The 17,500-nt window shown below is 48.7% G+C and overlaps 1 protein-coding gene across 8 annotated transcripts in view; it reads right to left on the bottom strand.

Annotated features, from left to right (window-relative positions):
- The window catches only part of LOC106562854 (FH1/FH2 domain-containing protein 1), a 174,174-nt gene that overhangs the window by 27,872 nt on the left and 128,802 nt on the right, over positions 1 to 17,500 (bottom strand). For 4 of the 8 annotated variants that reach the window (XM_045689769.1, XM_045689768.1, XM_045689774.1 and 1 more), the window contains 5 exons: positions 15,307 to 15,429; positions 9,914 to 10,009; positions 8,813 to 8,842; positions 4,575 to 4,625; positions 2,440 to 2,606 (listed from right to left, as the gene is read on the bottom strand). In XM_045689769.1, the coding sequence (XP_045545725.1) occupies positions 2,440 to 2,606; positions 4,575 to 4,625; positions 8,813 to 8,842; positions 9,914 to 10,009; positions 15,307 to 15,429 (467 nt within the window). The remainder of the gene's footprint in view (positions 1 to 2,439; positions 2,607 to 4,574; positions 4,626 to 8,812; positions 8,843 to 9,913; positions 10,010 to 15,306; positions 15,430 to 17,500) is intronic. The other 4 variants (XM_045689772.1, XM_045689770.1, XM_045689773.1 and 1 more) reach the window with 4 other exon arrangements.

Below are 17,500 nucleotides of genomic sequence, written 5' to 3' on the forward strand. Positions count from 1 at the left end.
ACAGAGAGAGAGAGGGAGGGACAGAGAGAGAGAGAGGGAGGGACAGAGAGAGAGAGGGAGGGACAGAGAGAGAGAGGGAGGGACAGAGAGAGAGAGTGAGGGACAGAGAGAGAGAGGGAGGGACAGAGAGAGAGAGGGAGGGACAGAGAGAGAGAGGGACAGAGAGAGAGAGACGGACGGACGGAGAGAGGGACAGAGAGAGGGACGGAGAGAGGGAGGGACGGAGAGAGGGAGGGACGGAGAGAGGGAGGGACGGAGAGATGGAGGGACGGAGAGATGGAGGGACGGAGAGATGGATGGAGAGAGGGATGTAGTGCCGGGCTGCCAGGGAGGGAGGGAGGGAGGGAGAGAGGAAGTGGCTCTCGAGCCAGACTTCCAGAGTCATGCAGGGGTCTGAGACTACATGGGAACCTAGATGCCTCCCATCTGGTGTCAGAGCTGGAAGCCCCGTTCAGACAGAACTGGTATTACTAGACTCGTTGGTTACGTCATTATTACCCCAGCACGACGACCATTCACACCCGATTCCTTTTTCCAAACTGCCTGGAAATCTTCAGATATTTCATTTTCAATTAACCCTTATGACGGAAGCCTGGGAGGGTTTTTTATTCTAGGTTTGAAGATATTAAACATCCTGTTTAGTGGGTAATAGGCTATACTGGTGACTCGTGCTTTCAAATGTACAGGTGTCCCCATAATGCATCACTGGAGGAAGTGTGATAATGTACAGGTCTCCCCATAATGCATCACTGGAGGAAGTGTGATAATGTACAGGTGTCCCTCATAATGCATCACTGGAGGAAGTGTGATAATGTACAGGTGTCCCCATAATGCATCACTGGAGGAAGTGTGATAATGTACAGGTGTCCCCATAATGCATCACTGGAGGAAGTGTGATCATAATTCTTATGTGAGTGATCCACAGTAGATCTCTCTGACGTGAGCTGCTGAACAGCCACAGTAGACCCCCCCACTTGAGATGTGTTTATGGATGAGAAAACAAAGTTGACATTTACTAAAGGTTTAAGCTCAGTAGGGAATCAGCGACGCCCTGCTTTGAGATCTATTGCCGACAACATCAGTGTGTTTCATTAAATAGGCAGAGACACAATAACCTACATTGTTTAATCTCACATCTAATGAAATTCAAGTATTTGGTGATGTTCAATTTCAGTTATTTTTGGCACAAAAACTTTCGCTTTTAATAAAAGTTGATAAAAATGTAGGCGGTTTATATTAAATATAATGCACTTTGTTTTTAAGCAATTCATCAAATTAGTTATTGTTTTCTTTCTCAAACTGCAAACCAGCACTTCTCAAACCCTGTAACGTCTCTCAAAATGTCAAATGGCACAGAACATGTATTATCAGAAGGTCTTGGAGTTGGTCGGAAAACAGCAGGTTATTCTGGCTGGAATAGTTACTCTCCCGCCATGTAAAAACGACTGACATGGCAGATTTGCAAAAAGGACTAAAATAACATATTTGGTGTTTTGTGCTCGTACACATCATTTCATTACCCGACCTATCGCAGTAAAATGAATCCCGTCCGGATAGAAGATCTTTTCCTGAGGGTTTCCTGGTCAGGTCACGTGGAAATACAACAAACTTCTGCCCCTCCTCAGTAACTAGTACTATTCCAGGTCTATTCCTCCTCAGTAACTAGTACTATTCCAGGTCTATTCCTCCTCAGTAACTATTAATATTCCAGGTCTATTCCTCCTCAGTAACTATTAATATTCCAGGTCTATTCCTCCTCATTACCTATTACTATTCCAGGTCTATTCCTCCTCAGTCACTAGTACTATTCCAGGTCTATTCCTCCTCAGTCACTGTTACTATTCCAGGTCAATTCCTCCTCAGTAACTAGTACTATTCCAGGTCTATTCCTCCTCAGTAACTAGTACTATTCCAGGTCTATTCCTCCTCAGTAACTAGTACTATTCCAGGTCTATTCCTCCTCAGTAACTAGTACTATTCCAGATCTATTCCTGGTCTATTCCTCCTCAGTAACTGTTACTATTCCAGGTCTATTCCAGGTCTCTAATGAGAAACTCTCAAACCTTCCCAGCATGAGTTGAGGCGATGTTAGGTAACGTCCTGTCTGACATTGCAGGGCCTGGACTTCTCCAATCTGACTGGAAACGGAGTAAGGATTTATCCGTTTCTCCTCTCGCTCCCGACAACACTTCACCATTCTGAGATGTTGTGATGACGCACAAAGCGTTCGCCGACCGTGCCGAGCACCATGTGCACGTCACTAACAATTAGGACGGCTCAATGAGGGGTCTGAGAGGAGAGATGTTTCCAGGACGGGGCCATACCGGGTCAGGCTGTTAGGGGGTACTGTACCTGGGACCTGGGACTAGGGTAAGGGCTGGTTTCAGCTGGGGTATTTGGGCTAGAGGACGAGGGTACGGAAGGGTTAGGGTACTGTACCTTCAGTGGGTGTACTGGGGCTGCTGTCTGCAGAGGAGGTCTCCTCCTCTGCCCTGGGGGACGTGACTATGGGGTCATCCTGGGACAGTTTATCCTGGAGCTTCTCGTGTTGGCTCCTACTCGTCTTCTCCCACTGGGTGGCGACCAGGTTGCGGAGGAAGGTGCCTCTACAGGAACACAGACATGGAGGAAACTGGGAGGTGACTGAGCCGCTACGGAGGGGTCGACAACACCAGTACGGGGCAAGCATGGCAAAAAAACAAATCATCCAGGATCACAGCAACAAAACAATAGATTAGATCAGAAAGATTAGAAGACAGAGTAAACCCACAGGACCTGAACCAAGCAAAGTGATTATTGTCTAGAAATACAGAAATATAATTTCGAAACCAAAAGAATTTGATGTTCATTCCCCAGAACAGAAACCATACCTTGAAGCATGGCTGTAACAGCCATTACGCTCCTCGGCCCCTGCCACAGATACGCTGCCCACGCTCTCAGATGGCAAGGTCCTAGCCAGCGACAGAAGCCAAGCCAACCACCACACCACATCCCAACTCACAACCACCACACCACGAACTCTCCCTCCCTCCCGCCCCTTCTCCCCCTCCCTCCCTCTCTCTCTCACTCTCTCCCCTCTCCCTCTCCCCCCCTCCGTCCCTCCCTCTCTCTCTCCCCCTCTCTCTCTCCCTTTCCCCTCCCTCTCTCTCTCTCTCCCCTCCCTCCCCCCTCCCTCTCTCTCCCCCTCCCCCTCCCTCTCCCCTCCCTCCCCCTCTCTCCCCCTCTCACTCCCCCTCTCTCTCTCTCCCTCCCTCCCTCCCCCTCACTCTCCCCTCCCTCTCTCTCTCCCTCCCTCCCTCCCCTCACTCTCCCCCTCCCTCTCTCTCTCTCTCCCTCTCCCCCTCCCTCCCCTCTCTCTCCCCCTCCCTCTCTCCCTCTCTCTCTCTCTCTCTCCCCCTCCCTCCCCTCCCTCTCTCTCCCCCTCCCTCCCCATCTCTCTCACTCTCCCCTCCCTCCCGCTCTCTCTCTCTCTCCCCCTCCCTCCCACCCTCTCTCCCCTCCCTCCCCCTCTCTCTCTCCCCCCTCTCTCCCCCTCCCTCCCCTCTCTCTCTCTCTCTCCCTCCCTCCCTCCCCTCACTCTCCCCTCCCCTCTCTCCCCCTCTCTCTCTCTTCCCCTCCCCTCTCTCTCTCCCTCTCCCCCTCCCCCTCTCTCTCCCCTCCCTCTCTCCCACCCTCTCTCCCCCTCCCTCCCCTCTCTCTCTCCCTCCCCCTCTCTCCCCCCTCTCTCCCCCTCTCTCTCCCCTCCCTCCCTCCCCCTCTCTCTCTCTCCCTCCCCCTCCTCTCCACCTCCCTCCCTCCCCTCTCCCTCTCCCCCCCCTCTCTCTCTCTCTCCCCTCCCGCTCTCCTCCCTCCCTCCCCCTCCTCTCTCTCTCTCTCTCTCCCCTCCCTCTCTCCCCTCCCTCTCTCTCTCTCCCCCTCCCTCTCTCCCCTCCCTCTCTCTCTCTCCCCCCTCCCTCCCTCTCTCTCTCCCCCCTCTCTCCCTCCCTCTCTCTCCCCCCCTCTCTCCCTCCTCTCTCTCTCCCCCTCCCTCTCCCCCCTCCCTCCCCCCTCCCCTCCCTCCCTCCTCTCCCCCTCCCCTCTCTCTCTCCCCCTCCCCCTCTCTCTCTCTCTCTCCCCCTCCCCCTCTCTCTCTCTCTCTCTCTCCCTCCCCTCTCTCTCCCCTCCCCCTCTCTCTCTCTCCCCCTCCCCTCTCTCTCTCTCTCTCCCCCTCTCTCTCCCTCCCCTCTCTCCCCCTCTCTCTCCCTCCCCTCTCCCCCCTCCCCCTCTCTCTCCCCTCTCCCCCTCCCCCTCTCTCTCCCCTCTCCCCCTCTCTCTCCCCCCTCCCCCTCTCTCTCCCCCCTCCCCCACTCCCGCTCTGGTCTATAGTAGTACCACTATATAGGGAATAGGGCTCTGGTCTATAGTAGAGCACTATATAGGGAATAGGGCTCTGGTCTATAGTAGAGCACTATATAGGGAATAGGGCGCCATTTGGGACACAGCCATGACCCCCAGCTCCCAGAAAGCAGCAGCAGGCTCCAAAGCAGGTCGGCCACCTCCCATCATGCAACATAACGTTCCATAACCGTACTTACTGAAACTTCCTGAGGACTGGCTTGTCCATATTAACATTACAGTCCTCTGGGCTGGGGAGAAAACATTAGTTTATACCTCTACAGTACATATCAACCAACCACCAACACACTACCGTTTCATTAACAAAATGGCTGCTAATTAATCATACTGTAGTGTGGTGTGACTTGACAAGGAACGTCCACACGTGTTTCAATATGAATTTCCTTCTCTTCAAAACTCAGAAATAAAAAGTGTCCAGCCATGTAGGAGAGAGATATACCAACAGAACACGAGGCCGTGGTAGGATACAGGAGAGAGATATACCAACTCAACACGAGGCCGTGGTAGGATACAGGAGAGAGAGATATACCAACTCAACACGAGGCAGTGGTAGGACACAGGAGAGAGAGATATACCAACTCAACACGAGGCCGTGGTAGGATACAGGAGAGAGATATACCAACTCAACACGAGGAAGTGGTAGGATACAGGAGAGAGATATACCAACTCAACACGAGGCAGTGGTAGGACATAGGAGAGAGAGATATACCAACTCAACACGAGGCCGTTGTAGGACACAGGAGAGAGATATACCAACTCAACGCGAGGCCGTGGTAGGATACAGGAGAGAGAGAGATATATCAACTCAACACGAGGCAGTGGTAGGACACAGGAGAGAGAGATATACCAACTCAACACGAGGCTGTGGTAGGATAGGGAGAGAGATATACCAACTCAACACGAGGCCGTGGTAGGATACAGGAGAGAGATATACCAACTCAACACGAGGCCATGGTAGGATACAGGAGAGAGATATACCAACTCAACACGAGGCCGTGGTAGGATACAGGAGAGAGATATACCAACTCAACACGAGGCCGTGGTAGGATACAGGAGAGAGATATACCAACTCAACACGAGGCTGTGGTAGGATACAGGAGAGAGAGATATACCAACTCAACACGAGGCCGTGGTAGGATACAGGAGAGAGATATACCAACTCAACATGAGGCCGTGGTAGGATACAGGAGAGAGAGATATACCAACTCAACACGAGGCCGTGGTAGGATACAGGAGAGAGAGATATACCAACTCAACACGAGGCCGTGGTAGGATACAGGAGAGAGAGATATACCAACTCAACACGAGGAAGTGTCACATCGTACTACTCCGACTCGGTCTGATGACACCACAGAAGGGGAAAGGTCACGCCAACACCAATGTCCATAATAACATAAACAGTAACAACACTATACTGCAGTTAAGGACAATACTTATTCAGTAGGACATATTTCTAGACCGTCCATACTCGAGGATAATCCAGCATTTAGTAATGTTTAATATATGGTAAACACTGGTTGAACATCCAAATAGATGAGCATGGTAACCCTGGTCTCCAAGCTCCTCATATAGACAGAGAGCTGGCTGATGGATGAGATTATGAGCATGGTAACCCTGGTCTCCAAGCTCCTCTATAGACAGAGAGCTGGCTGATGGATGAGATTATGGGCATGGTAACCCTGGTCTCCAAGCTCCTCATATAGACAGAGAGCTGGCTGATGGATGAGATTATGGGCATGGTAACCCTGGTCTCCAAGCTCCTCATATAGACAGAGAGCTGGCTGATGGATGAGATTATGGGCATGGTAACCCTGGTCTCCAAGCTCCTCATATAGACAGAGACAGTCTGTCTGTACGATGGATGATGGATGAGACAATGAGCATGGTAACCCTGGTCTCCAAGCTCCTCATATAGACAGAGAGCTGGCTGATGGATGAGATTATGGGCATGGTAACCCTGGTCTCCAAGCTCCTCTATAGACAGAGAGCTGGCTGATGGATGAGATTATGGGCATGGTAACCCTGGTCTCCAAGCTCCTCATATAGACAGAGAGCTGGCTGATGGATGAGATTATGAGCATGGTAACCCTGGTCTCCAAGCTCCTCATATAGACAGAGACAGTGAGCTGGCTGATGGATGAGACAATGAGCATGGTAACACTGGTCTCCAAGCTCCTCATATAGACAGAGACAGAGAGCTGGCTGATGGATGAGACAATGAGCATGGTAACCCTGGTCTCCAAGCTCCTCATATAGACAGTGAGCTGGCTGATGGATGAGACAATGAGCATGGTAACACTGGTCTCCAAGCTCCTCATATAGACAGAGACAGAGAGCTGGCTGATGGATGAGACAATGAGCATGGTAACCCTGGTCTCCAAGCTCCTCATATAGACAGTGAGCTGGCAGATGGATGAGACAATGAGCATGGTAACACTGGTCTCCAAGCTCCTCATATAGACAGAGACAGAGAGCTGGCTGATGGATGAGACAATGAGCATGGTCTCCAAGCTCCTCATATAGACAGAGACAGAGAGCTGGCTGATGGATGAGATTATGAGCATGGTAACCCTGGTCTCCAAGCTCCTCATATAGATAGAGACAGTGAGCTGGCTGATGGATGAGACAATGAGCATGGTAACACTGGTCTCCAAGCTCCTCATATAGACAGAGACAGAGAGCTGGCTGATGGATGAGACAATGAGCATGGTAACCCTGGTCTCCAAGCTCCTCATATAGACAGAGACAGTGAGCTGGCAGATGGATGAGACTATGAGCATGGTAACTCTGGTCTCCATGGTAATTAGAACATCTGAACAGAATGTGATCGTCATACCATTGTGTCATCATTGCATTCCAAACCACCGCATCATCAGAAACAATTCCATGCAGCGATTGAAACCAATTCATAAAATATGCAACGTACAGACATCACTCCTCCATTTCCTGGTTGCAAAAATTCTAATAGTTCCCATAACTTTAGTTTATGTGTGACAAAACAAGCAAGTCTAGTGTAGAGAATCATTGTACCATCTAAACCGCTGTGAAATATATTTTCAATAACCAAAAATATTGTATTTTCAGCTGTTTGAAGCTGGTGTACAAAACCCGAAAGTAAAAAGACGGAAAAACGAAACCGAAGAACGGGAAGAAAAGAAATAGCACGAATAGAACAGATCTGCCGCTTCTTTGACTTTCAATGAGAATGACAGATCTATAACTCATATTGCTATGTGAATTTGGTCAAGTAAGCCAGAAAGTGACATAGTGCAGCTTTAAAAGAGAGGGTTTAAACTACTGCACAGAAACAGAGGCAGGACAGGGAAAGAGAAAAGAGGGTTTAAACTACTGCACAGAAACAGAGGCGGGACAGCGAAAGAGAAGAGGGTTTAAACTACTGAACAGAAACAGAGGCAGGCCAGGGAAAGAGAAGAGAGGGTTTAAACTACTGCACAGAAACAGAGGCAGGCCAGGGAAAGAAAATAGCTGAAAATTGGAGCAGTGTAGCAAGCACTTTTCCAATGTTGTTTCACCCGTTGCCAGAATCACTCTTGCTCCGTGTATTAAACATTTTGCCCTATATGGTTCTACAAACAGAATGTGGCGTTACAATCATTTATATTGTATGTTATACCATAATTCAGCCTCAATGTGATGCTAGATACTGTACACAGTGACAGAATATGGTAAACCCTCTTTAGCTATAAAGCTAACGTACCAGACTATGGTAAACCCTCTTTAGCTATAAAGCTAACGTACCAGAATATGGTAAACCCTCTTTAGCTATAAAGCTAACGTACCAGAATATGGTAAACTCTCTTTAGCTATAAAGCTAACGTACCAGAATATGGTAAACCCTCTTTAGCTATAAAGCTAACATACCAGACTATGGTAAACCCTCTTTCGCTATAAAGCTAACATACCAGACTATGGTAAACACTCTTTAGCTATAAAGCTAACGTACCAGACTATGGTAAACCCTCTTTCGCTATAAAGCTAACGTACCAGAATATGGTAAACCCTCTTTTGCTACAAAGCTAACGTACCAGTGACAGCCCTCTTACATAAGGCCTGAATAGAAGTCTCTAATTGGGGATTTGAATTGACGGGCCCATCTGTTGGTTGTTGTCAGGAAGTCTGAACAGCGTGGCGCCTCCCTCCCTCCCTTCTCATCCATGCTTCATCCCTCCCTCCTCTTCCTCCCTCCCTCCCTCCCTCCCTCCCTCCCTCCCTCCCTCCCTCCCTCCTCCCTCCCTCCCTCCCTCCATCCTTCCCTCCCTCCTCTCTTCCTCCATCTCGTTCCTGCTCTCTCTCTCTGTCTCTCATTCCTTTAAATGACTAACTATCATAACGATTTAAAATCAGAAAGGCACCTCACAGAAAGTCACATTCTTTGGCCGTGCAGAGGGCTACTCACCAAAAGGCACTGTGGCTGACCTGCTCAGAGCTGCACAAGGAGAGGAAGAATGGACAGGGGGTGGAGGGAGGGAGGGAGGGAGGGAGGGAGGGAGGGAGGGAGGGAGGGAGGGAGGGATGGAGGGGAGGAATTTTGGGCAACCACAGCAGCAAGGAAAGAGATTAGGATGGCAGCCAGACATTATGAAGGAGGAAGAGAGGAGAGAGGGAAGGAGGAAGAGGAGAGAGGAAAGGAGGGAGAGAGGGAAGGAGGGAGAAGGAGAGGAGAGAGGGAAGGAGAGGAGAAAGGGAAGGAGAGGAGAAAGGGAAGGGGGAAGGAGGAGGAGAGGAGAGAGGGGAGGAGGAGAGGAGAGAGGGAAGGAGGGAAGGGGCAAGAGAGGGAAGGAGGAGGACAGGAGAGAGAAAAAGAGAGAGACAGAAGAGGAAATAGGGAGAAAAACATACAGAAGGGGAGAGAGAGTCAGAGACAAAGCTGACATGAATAGAGAGGAAAGTTAAGACTTGTAAATTCAGTACAAGATGACGTAGAGTCAATGTTACAGGACAAACAACGACATTAGACATGCTATTTATATTATCTAGCAGACAAAATGATGATGTCTCTTAAAATGGTCACCAAAAATGTTTTCATGTCAGTGAGCAATCACTGGTTGTCCATCCAAAACAGAGGATTTAAAGCTCGATGGCGGACATTAGGCACCTCAAATAATATACTAGTCACGTCACTCCCAAACACTGGTGACAGTTATCTATAACAATGGTATATAACCCACCCTGATTTCATCATAATAACAGTGACCCTAAGCAGGTATATAACCCCACCCTGCTTTCACCATAATAACAGTGACCCTCAGCAGGTATATAACCCACCCTGCTTTCACCATAATAACAGTGACCCTCAGCAGGTATATAACCCACCCTGCTTTCACCATAATAACAGTGACCCTCAGCGGGTATATAACCCCCCCCGCTTTCACCATAATAACAGTGACCCTCAGCAAGTATACAATCTCCCGTCCCCCCACCCACACACTGATAAACAACCCTGTCCCTGTCCTCGTCTCTGTCCTGGTCCCTGAGAGGTTCAGTAACCAGAACTCACCTGAAGGTGTTCCTCTCCGTCTTGTTCCCTAGTTGCTCCCGGACCGTCTGGGGCTGCTGTTGCTTCTCAGGGCCAGCCAAGTCAGTAGGAGACGGGCTGAGGACGGACCGACAGACCGGAGGGGAAAACACACACACACACACACACACACACACACACACACACACACACACACACACACACACACACACACACACACACACACACACACAGGGGAGAGAGTGAGGAGCAAGGGTTGCCAAGGCAGTAGCAGTACACAACACACTTTGGGCGTCTCCACACAATAGTGTTTCCAGTTACTCCTCTGAGACAGGGCTCCAAAACAAGGGGGGGGGTGCGGAGAGAGAAATAGTGTGTGTGTACTGTAAGCGTTCCAACATGATGTCAGTCACAGTGGAGGGTGTCCTTAGCTAGCTAGTGACTGGACTAGTATCTGTCTGGAGACATTGGTTTAGCTAGCTAGTGACTGGACTAGTATCTGTCTGGAGACATTGGTTTAGCTAGCTAGTGACTGGACTAGTTTCTGTCTGGAGACATTGGTTTAGCTAGCTAGTGACTGGACTAGTTTCTGTCTGGAGACATTGGTTTAGCTAGCTAGTGACTGGACTAGTATCTGTCTGGAGACATTGGTTTAGCTAGCTAGTGACTGGACTAGTATCTGTCTGGAGACATTGGTTTAGCTAGCTAGTGACTGGACTAGTTTCTGTCTGGAGACATTGGTTTAGCTAGCTAGTGACTGGACTAGTTTCTGTCTGGAGACATTGGTTTAGCTAGCTAGTGACTGGACTAGTATCTGTCTGGAGACATTGGTTTAGCTAGCTAGTGACTGGACTAGTTTCTGTCTGGAGACATTGGTTTAGCTAGCTAGTGACTGGACTAGTATCTGTCTGGAGACATTGGTTTAGCTAGCTAGTGACTGGACTAGTATCTGTCTGGAGACATTGGTTTAGCTAGCTAGTGACTGGACTAGTTTCTGTCTGGAGACATTGGTTTAGCTAGCTAGTGACTGGACTAGTATCTGTCTGGAGACATTGGTTTAGCTAGCTAGTGACTGGACTAGTATCTGTCTGGAGACATTGGTTTAGCTAGCTAGTGACTGGACTAGTATCTGTCTGGAGACATTGGTTTAGCTAGCTAGTGACTGAACTAGTATGTGTCTCTACTGTACCTCTATACTACCTGTCCTCCACTGAATACCTCCTGTCCAGGCTGACATCATCTAAGAGAAATGATGGACTAAGTGTTTTTCTCCAGACCTGCTCAGCTGTGTTAAAGCACAGAGCAAGGTTTACGTCCCAAATGGCACCCTATTCCCTATTTGGTGCACTACTTTAGACCAGAACCCAAAGGGAAAAGGGTGCCATTTCGAACCCAGCCCGTGTACCCTGCTCTCTCCTGGCCTGCATCCCAAAACGGCACTCTATTCCCTATAGGGCTCTGGTTAAAAGTAGTGCACTATATATAGAGAATAGGGTGCCATTTGGGACTGAAACCAGGAGAGCAGGGTACAAGCACTCTTCAGTGTGTTAAGACTAATCCTCTCCTTTCACTGCCACTTTAATTAGTCAGACCTCTGTTGTCCTCTGTTCTCAGGTAGCTTTAGTGGACTTTACCACAGTAGAGACATGTTACAAAGTCAGACCGCTGTTCTCATTTGGACTTTACCACAGTAGAGACATGAGTGAGTGAATGAGAGAGAGAGAGATCCAGAGAGAGAGAGAGAGAGATCCAGAGAGAGAGAGATCCAGAGAGAGAGAGAGAGAGATCCAGAGAGAGAGAGATCCAGAGAGAGAGAGAGAGAGATCCAGAGAAAGAGAGAGAGAGATCCAGAGAAAGAGAGAGAGAGATCCAGAGAAAGAGAGAGATCCAGAGAAAGAGAGAGAGATCCAGAGAAAGAGAGGGAGAGAGATCCAGAGAAAGAGAGAGAGATCCAGAGAAAGAGAGAGAGAGATCCAGAGAAAGAGAGAGTGAGAAAGAGAGAGATCCAGAGAAAGAGAGAGAAAGATCTAGAGAAGAGAGAAAGAGAAAGAGAGAGCGAGAAAGAGAGCGAGAAAGAGAGCGCGAGAAAGAGAGAGATCCAGAGAAAGAGAGAGCGAGAAAGAGAGAGATCCAGAGAGATCCAGAGAAAGAGAGAGCGAGAAAGAGAGAGATCCAGAGAGAGAGAGAGATCCAGAGAGAGAGAGAGAGAGATCCAGAGAGAGAGAAAGAGAGAGATCCAGAGAGAGAGAAAGAGAGAGATCCAAAGAAAGAGAGAGTGAGAAAGAGAGAGATCCAGAGAAAGAGAGAGATCCAGAGAGAGAGAGATCTAGAAAGAGAGAGATCTAGAGAAAGAGAGAGATCTAGAGAAAGAGAGAGATCTAGAGAAAGAGAGAGATCTAGAGAAAGAGAGAGATCTAGAGAAAGAGAGAGCGAGAAAGAGAGAGCGAGAAAGAGAGAGACCCAGAGAGATCCAGAGAGATCCAGAGAAAGAGAGAGAGAAAGAGAGAGATCCAGAGAAAGAGAGAGATCCAGAGAAAGAGAGAGATCCAGAGAAATAGAGATCCAGAGAGAGAGAGAGAGAGAGAGAGAGATCCAGAGAGAGAGAGAGAGAAAGAGATCCAGAGAGAGAGAGATCCAGAGAGAGAGAGATCCAGAGAGAGAAAGATCCAGAGAGAGAGAGAGAGAGAGAGAGATCCAGAGAGAGAGAGATCCAGAGAGAGAGAGAGATCCAGAGAGAGAGATATCCAGAGAGAGAGAGAGATCCAGAGAGAGAGATCCAGAGAGAGAGATATCCAGAGAGAGAGAGAGAGATCCAGAGAGAGAGAGATCCAGAGAGAGAGAGAGAGATTGATCCAGAGAGAGAGAGAGATCCAGAGAGAGAGAGAGATCCAGAGAGAGAGAGATCCAGAGAGAGAGAGATCCAGAGAGAGAGAGATCCAGAGAGAGAGAGAGATCGAGAGAGAGAGAGTCGAGAGAGAGAGATCCAGAGAGAGAGAGATCGAGAGAGAGAGAGATCCAGAGAGAGATCGAGAGAGAGATCAAGAGATCCAGAGAGAGAGAGAGATCCAGAGAGAGAGAGAGAGAGAGAGAGAGAGAGATCCAGAGAGAGATCCAGAGAGAGAGAGATCCAGAGAGAGAGAAAGAGAAAGAGAGAGATCTAGAAAGAGAGAGATCTAGAGAAAGAGAGAGCGAGAAAGAGAGAGACCCAGAGAGATCCAGAGAGAGAGAGAGAGATCCAGAGAGAGAGAGAGAGATCCAGAGAGAGAGAGAGATCCAGAGAGAGAGAGATCCAGAGAAAGAGAGAGAGAGAGATCCAGAGAAAGAGAGAGATCCAGAGAAAGAGAGAGAGAGAGATCCAGAGAAAGAGAGAGAGAGAGATCCAGAGAAAGAGAGAGATCCAGAGAAAGAGAGAGCGAGAAAGAGAGAGATCCAGAGAGAGAGAGAGATCCAGAGAGAGAGAGAGAGAGATCCAGAGAGAGAGAAAGAGAGAGATCCAGAGAGAGAGAAAGAGAGAGATCCAAAGAAAGAGAGAGTGAGAAAGAGAGAGATCCAGAGAAAGAGAGAGATCCTTAGAAAGAGAGAGATCTAGAGAAAGAGAGAGATCTAGAGAAAGAGAGAGATCTAGAGAAAGAGAGAGATCTAGAGAAAGAGAGAGATCTAGAGAAAGAGAGAGCGAGAAAGAGAGAGCGAGAAAGAGAGAGACCCAGAGAGATCCAGAGAGATCCAGAGAAAGAGAGAGAGAAAGAGAGAGATCCAGAGAAAGAGAGAGATCCAGAGAAAGAGAGAGATCCAGAGAAATAGAGATCCAGAGAGAGAGAGAGAGAGAGAGAGAGAGATCCAGAGAGAGAGAGAGAGAAAGAGATCCAGAGAGAGAGAGATCCAGAGAGAGAGAGATCCAGAGAGAGAAAGATCCAGAGAGAGAGAGAGAGAGAGAGAGATCCAGAGAGAGAGAGATCCAGAGAGAGAGAGAGATCCAGAGAGAGAGATATCCAGAGAGAGAGAGAGATCCAGAGAGAGAGATCCAGAGAGAGAGATATCCAGAGAGAGAGAGAGAGATCCAGAGAGAGAGAGATCCAGAGAGAGAGAGAGAGATTGATCCAGAGAGAGAGAGAGATCCAGAGAGAGAGAGAGATCCAGAGAGAGAGAGATCCAGAGAGAGAGAGATCCAGAGAGAGAGAGATCCAGAGAGAGAGAGAGATCGAGAGAGAGAGAGATCGAGAGAGAGAGAGATCCAGAGAGAGAGAGATCGAGAGAGAGAGAGATCCAGAGAGAGATCGAGAGAGAGATCAAGAGATCCAGAGAGAGAGAGAGATCCAGAGAGAGAGAGAGAGAGAGAGAGAGAGAATCCAGAGAGAGATCCAGAGAGAGAGAGATCCAGAGAGAGAGAAAGAGAAAGAGAGAGATCTAGAAAGAGAGAGATCTAGAGAAAGAGAGAGCGAGAAAGAGAGAGACCCAGAGAGATCCAGAGAGAGAGAGAGAGATCCAGAGAGAGAGAGAGAGATCCAGAGAGAGAGAGAGATCCAGAGAGAGAGAGATCCAGAGAAAGAGAGAGAGAGAGATCCAGAGAAAGAGAGAGATCCAGAGAAAGAGAGAGAGAGAGATCCAGAGAAAGAGAGAGAGAGAGATCCAGAGAAAGAGAGAGATCCAGAGAAAGAGAGAGAGATCCAGAGAAAGAGAGAGAGATCCAGAGAAAGAGAAAGAGAGATCCTGAGAAAGAGAGAGATCCAGAGAAAGAGAAAGAGAGATCCAGAGAAAGAGAGCGATCCAGAGAAAGAGAAAGAGAGAGAGAGATCCAGAGAGAGATCCAGAGAGATCCAGAGAAAGAGATCCAGAGAAAGAGAGAGAGATCCAGAGAAAGAGATCCAGAGAAAGAGAGATCCAGAGAGAGAGAGAGAGATCCAGAGAAAGAGATCCAGAGAAAGAGAGATCCAGAGAGAGAGAGAGAGAGAGATCCAGAGAGAGAGAGAGAGAGATCCAGAGAGAGAGAGAGAGAGAGAGAGAGAGAGAGAGATCCAGAGAGAGAGAGAGAGAGAGATCCAGAGAGAGAGAGAGATCCAGAGAGAGAGAGAGAGCGATCCAGAGAGAGAGAGAGCGATCCAGAGAGAGAGAGAGAGCGATCCAGAGAGAGAGAGAGACATCCAGAGAAAGAGAGAGAGATCCAGAGAAAGAGAGAGAGATCCAGAGAAAGAGAGAGAGATCCAGAGAAAGAGAGAGATCCAGAGAGAGAGATCCAGAGAGAGAGAGAGAGAGAGAGAGAGAGAGATCCAGAGAGAGAGATCCAGAGAGAGAGAGAGAGAGAGAGAGAGAGAGAGATCCAGAGAGAGAGAGAGAGATCCAGAGAAAGAGAGATCCAGAGAGAGATCCAGAGAAAGAGAGAGATCCAGAGAGAGAGAGTGATGGAGGTGTAGTCAGACCTGCTTGCTGCTGGAGAGGCAGAAGGAGCAGGTTCCTCAGAGATGGAACCAGCCTTGTTAAAGAGCCGTGACCTCCTACTGATCCCCAAGGCGGACATGTGGTGACTGAGGAATGATCGCCCCCTAGTGGTACAGCCAGGACAGGACCAGGGAGAGAGAGGACAGGGGTAACAACCATGGTTTCATCACGGCTGCTTATCAGATGGTACCCTATTACCTATATAGTGCACTACTTTTGATCAGGGCACTATATAGGGAACAGTGTGCCATAGGGCTCTGGTCTAAAGTAGGGCACTATATAGGGAATAGGGTACCATATATTTCAGACACCGAGAAAAGGGTTAACACCAAATGAGAAACCAAGGAGGCAGACAGACCCACAACACCAGGCAGACAGACAGACAGGCTAGAGGACAGAGAACAGCAGCAACAGAACGTAGATGCACAATGGAGACGCTAAAAAAGAGACAAGTATTTAGGAGAAAGGCAACATGTTGATTTACTACGCTCCTGATTCCAAACAGGGCACTGCTTCAGTACGGACACGTAAACGCTGGACAGTGAAGAACACGTTCTCTAAATTCACAGAACAAACATCAGCTGAATAAAGCTGTTCATTTATCTGCACAAACAGCGCATGGAAGCACATTCACCCAATCAGCCCACTACAGCAACAAAACAGGCATACATAAAGTACTAGAGAAGCCACGACAACATGCTGGTGTACGGCCTGCAGGTCAACCTACCATGACAACATGCTGGTGCACGGCCTGCAGGTCAACCTACCATGACAACATGCTGGTGTACGGCCTGCAGGTCAACATGCTGGTGCACGGCCTGCAGGTCAACCTACCATGACAACATGCTGGTGTACGGCCTGCAGGTCAACCTACCATGACAACATGCTGGTGTACGGCCTGCAGGTCAACCTACCATGACAACATGCTGGTGTACGGCCTGCAGGTCAACCTACCATGACAACATGCTGGTACATGGCCTGCAGGTCAACCTACCGTGACAACATGCTGGTGTACGGCCTGCAGGTCAACCTACCATGACAACATGCTGGTGTACGGCCTGCAGGTCAACCTACCATGACAACATGCTGGTGTACGGCCTGCAGGTCAACCTACCATGACAACATGCTGGTGCACGGCCTGCAGGTCAACCTACCATGACCATTAGCTGATGAGATCAACTGGGTAAATAATGTGACAATTCACACGGTTTTGCTGCGCATGCACACACACAGACACACAGACACACACAGACACACACACACACAGACACACACACACAGAGATACAGAGACATACACATAGATACACACAGAGATACAGAGACACACACAGAGATACAGAGACACACACAGAGACACACACACACACACAGAGATACACACAGAGATAGAGACATACACACACACACACACACACACACACACACACACACACACACACACACACACACACACACACACACACACACACACACACACACACACACACACACAGAGACACACACAGAGACACACACACACACGCAGACACACACACACCCAGACACACAGAGATACAGAGACATACACATAGATACACACAGAGACAGACACACACAGAGACAGACACACACAGAGACAGACACACACAGAGACAGACACACACAGAGACAGACACACACAGAGACAGACACACAGAGACACACAAATTGATGGGGACTAGCTGATTACAGTAAATCTAACTCCACTAGCTGGGTCCACATTGTGACTGTCATCATCACTACAGTATAGTCTGAACCACAGGATAGGTAACACTGGTGAGGGACAGACAGCTGCCTTTGGCCTGATGCTCCATAACTATACTGCCTCCTAGAGGAAGGGAAGCCACAGTGCCATCTAAAAACACAACATACAATTACTGAAATCAAAATGACTGGCTAGAGGCTTTAACAGTGAACTATGAGGACTGGCTAGAGGCTTTAAGAGTGAACTATGAGGACTGACTAGAGGCTTTAACAGTGAACTATGAGGACTGACTAGAGGCTTTAACAGTGAACTATGAGGACTGACTAGAGGCTTTAACAGTGAACTATGAGGACTGACTAGAGGCTTTAACAGTGAACTATGAGGACTGACTAGAGGCTTTAACAGTGAACTATGAGGACTGACTAGAGGCTTTAACAGTGAACTATGAGG

This window comes from Salmo salar, chromosome ssa11 (genome assembly GCF_905237065.1).
Source record: "Salmo salar chromosome ssa11, Ssal_v3.1, whole genome shotgun sequence".
Classification (NCBI taxonomy): Eukaryota; Metazoa; Chordata; class Actinopteri; order Salmoniformes; family Salmonidae; genus Salmo; species Salmo salar.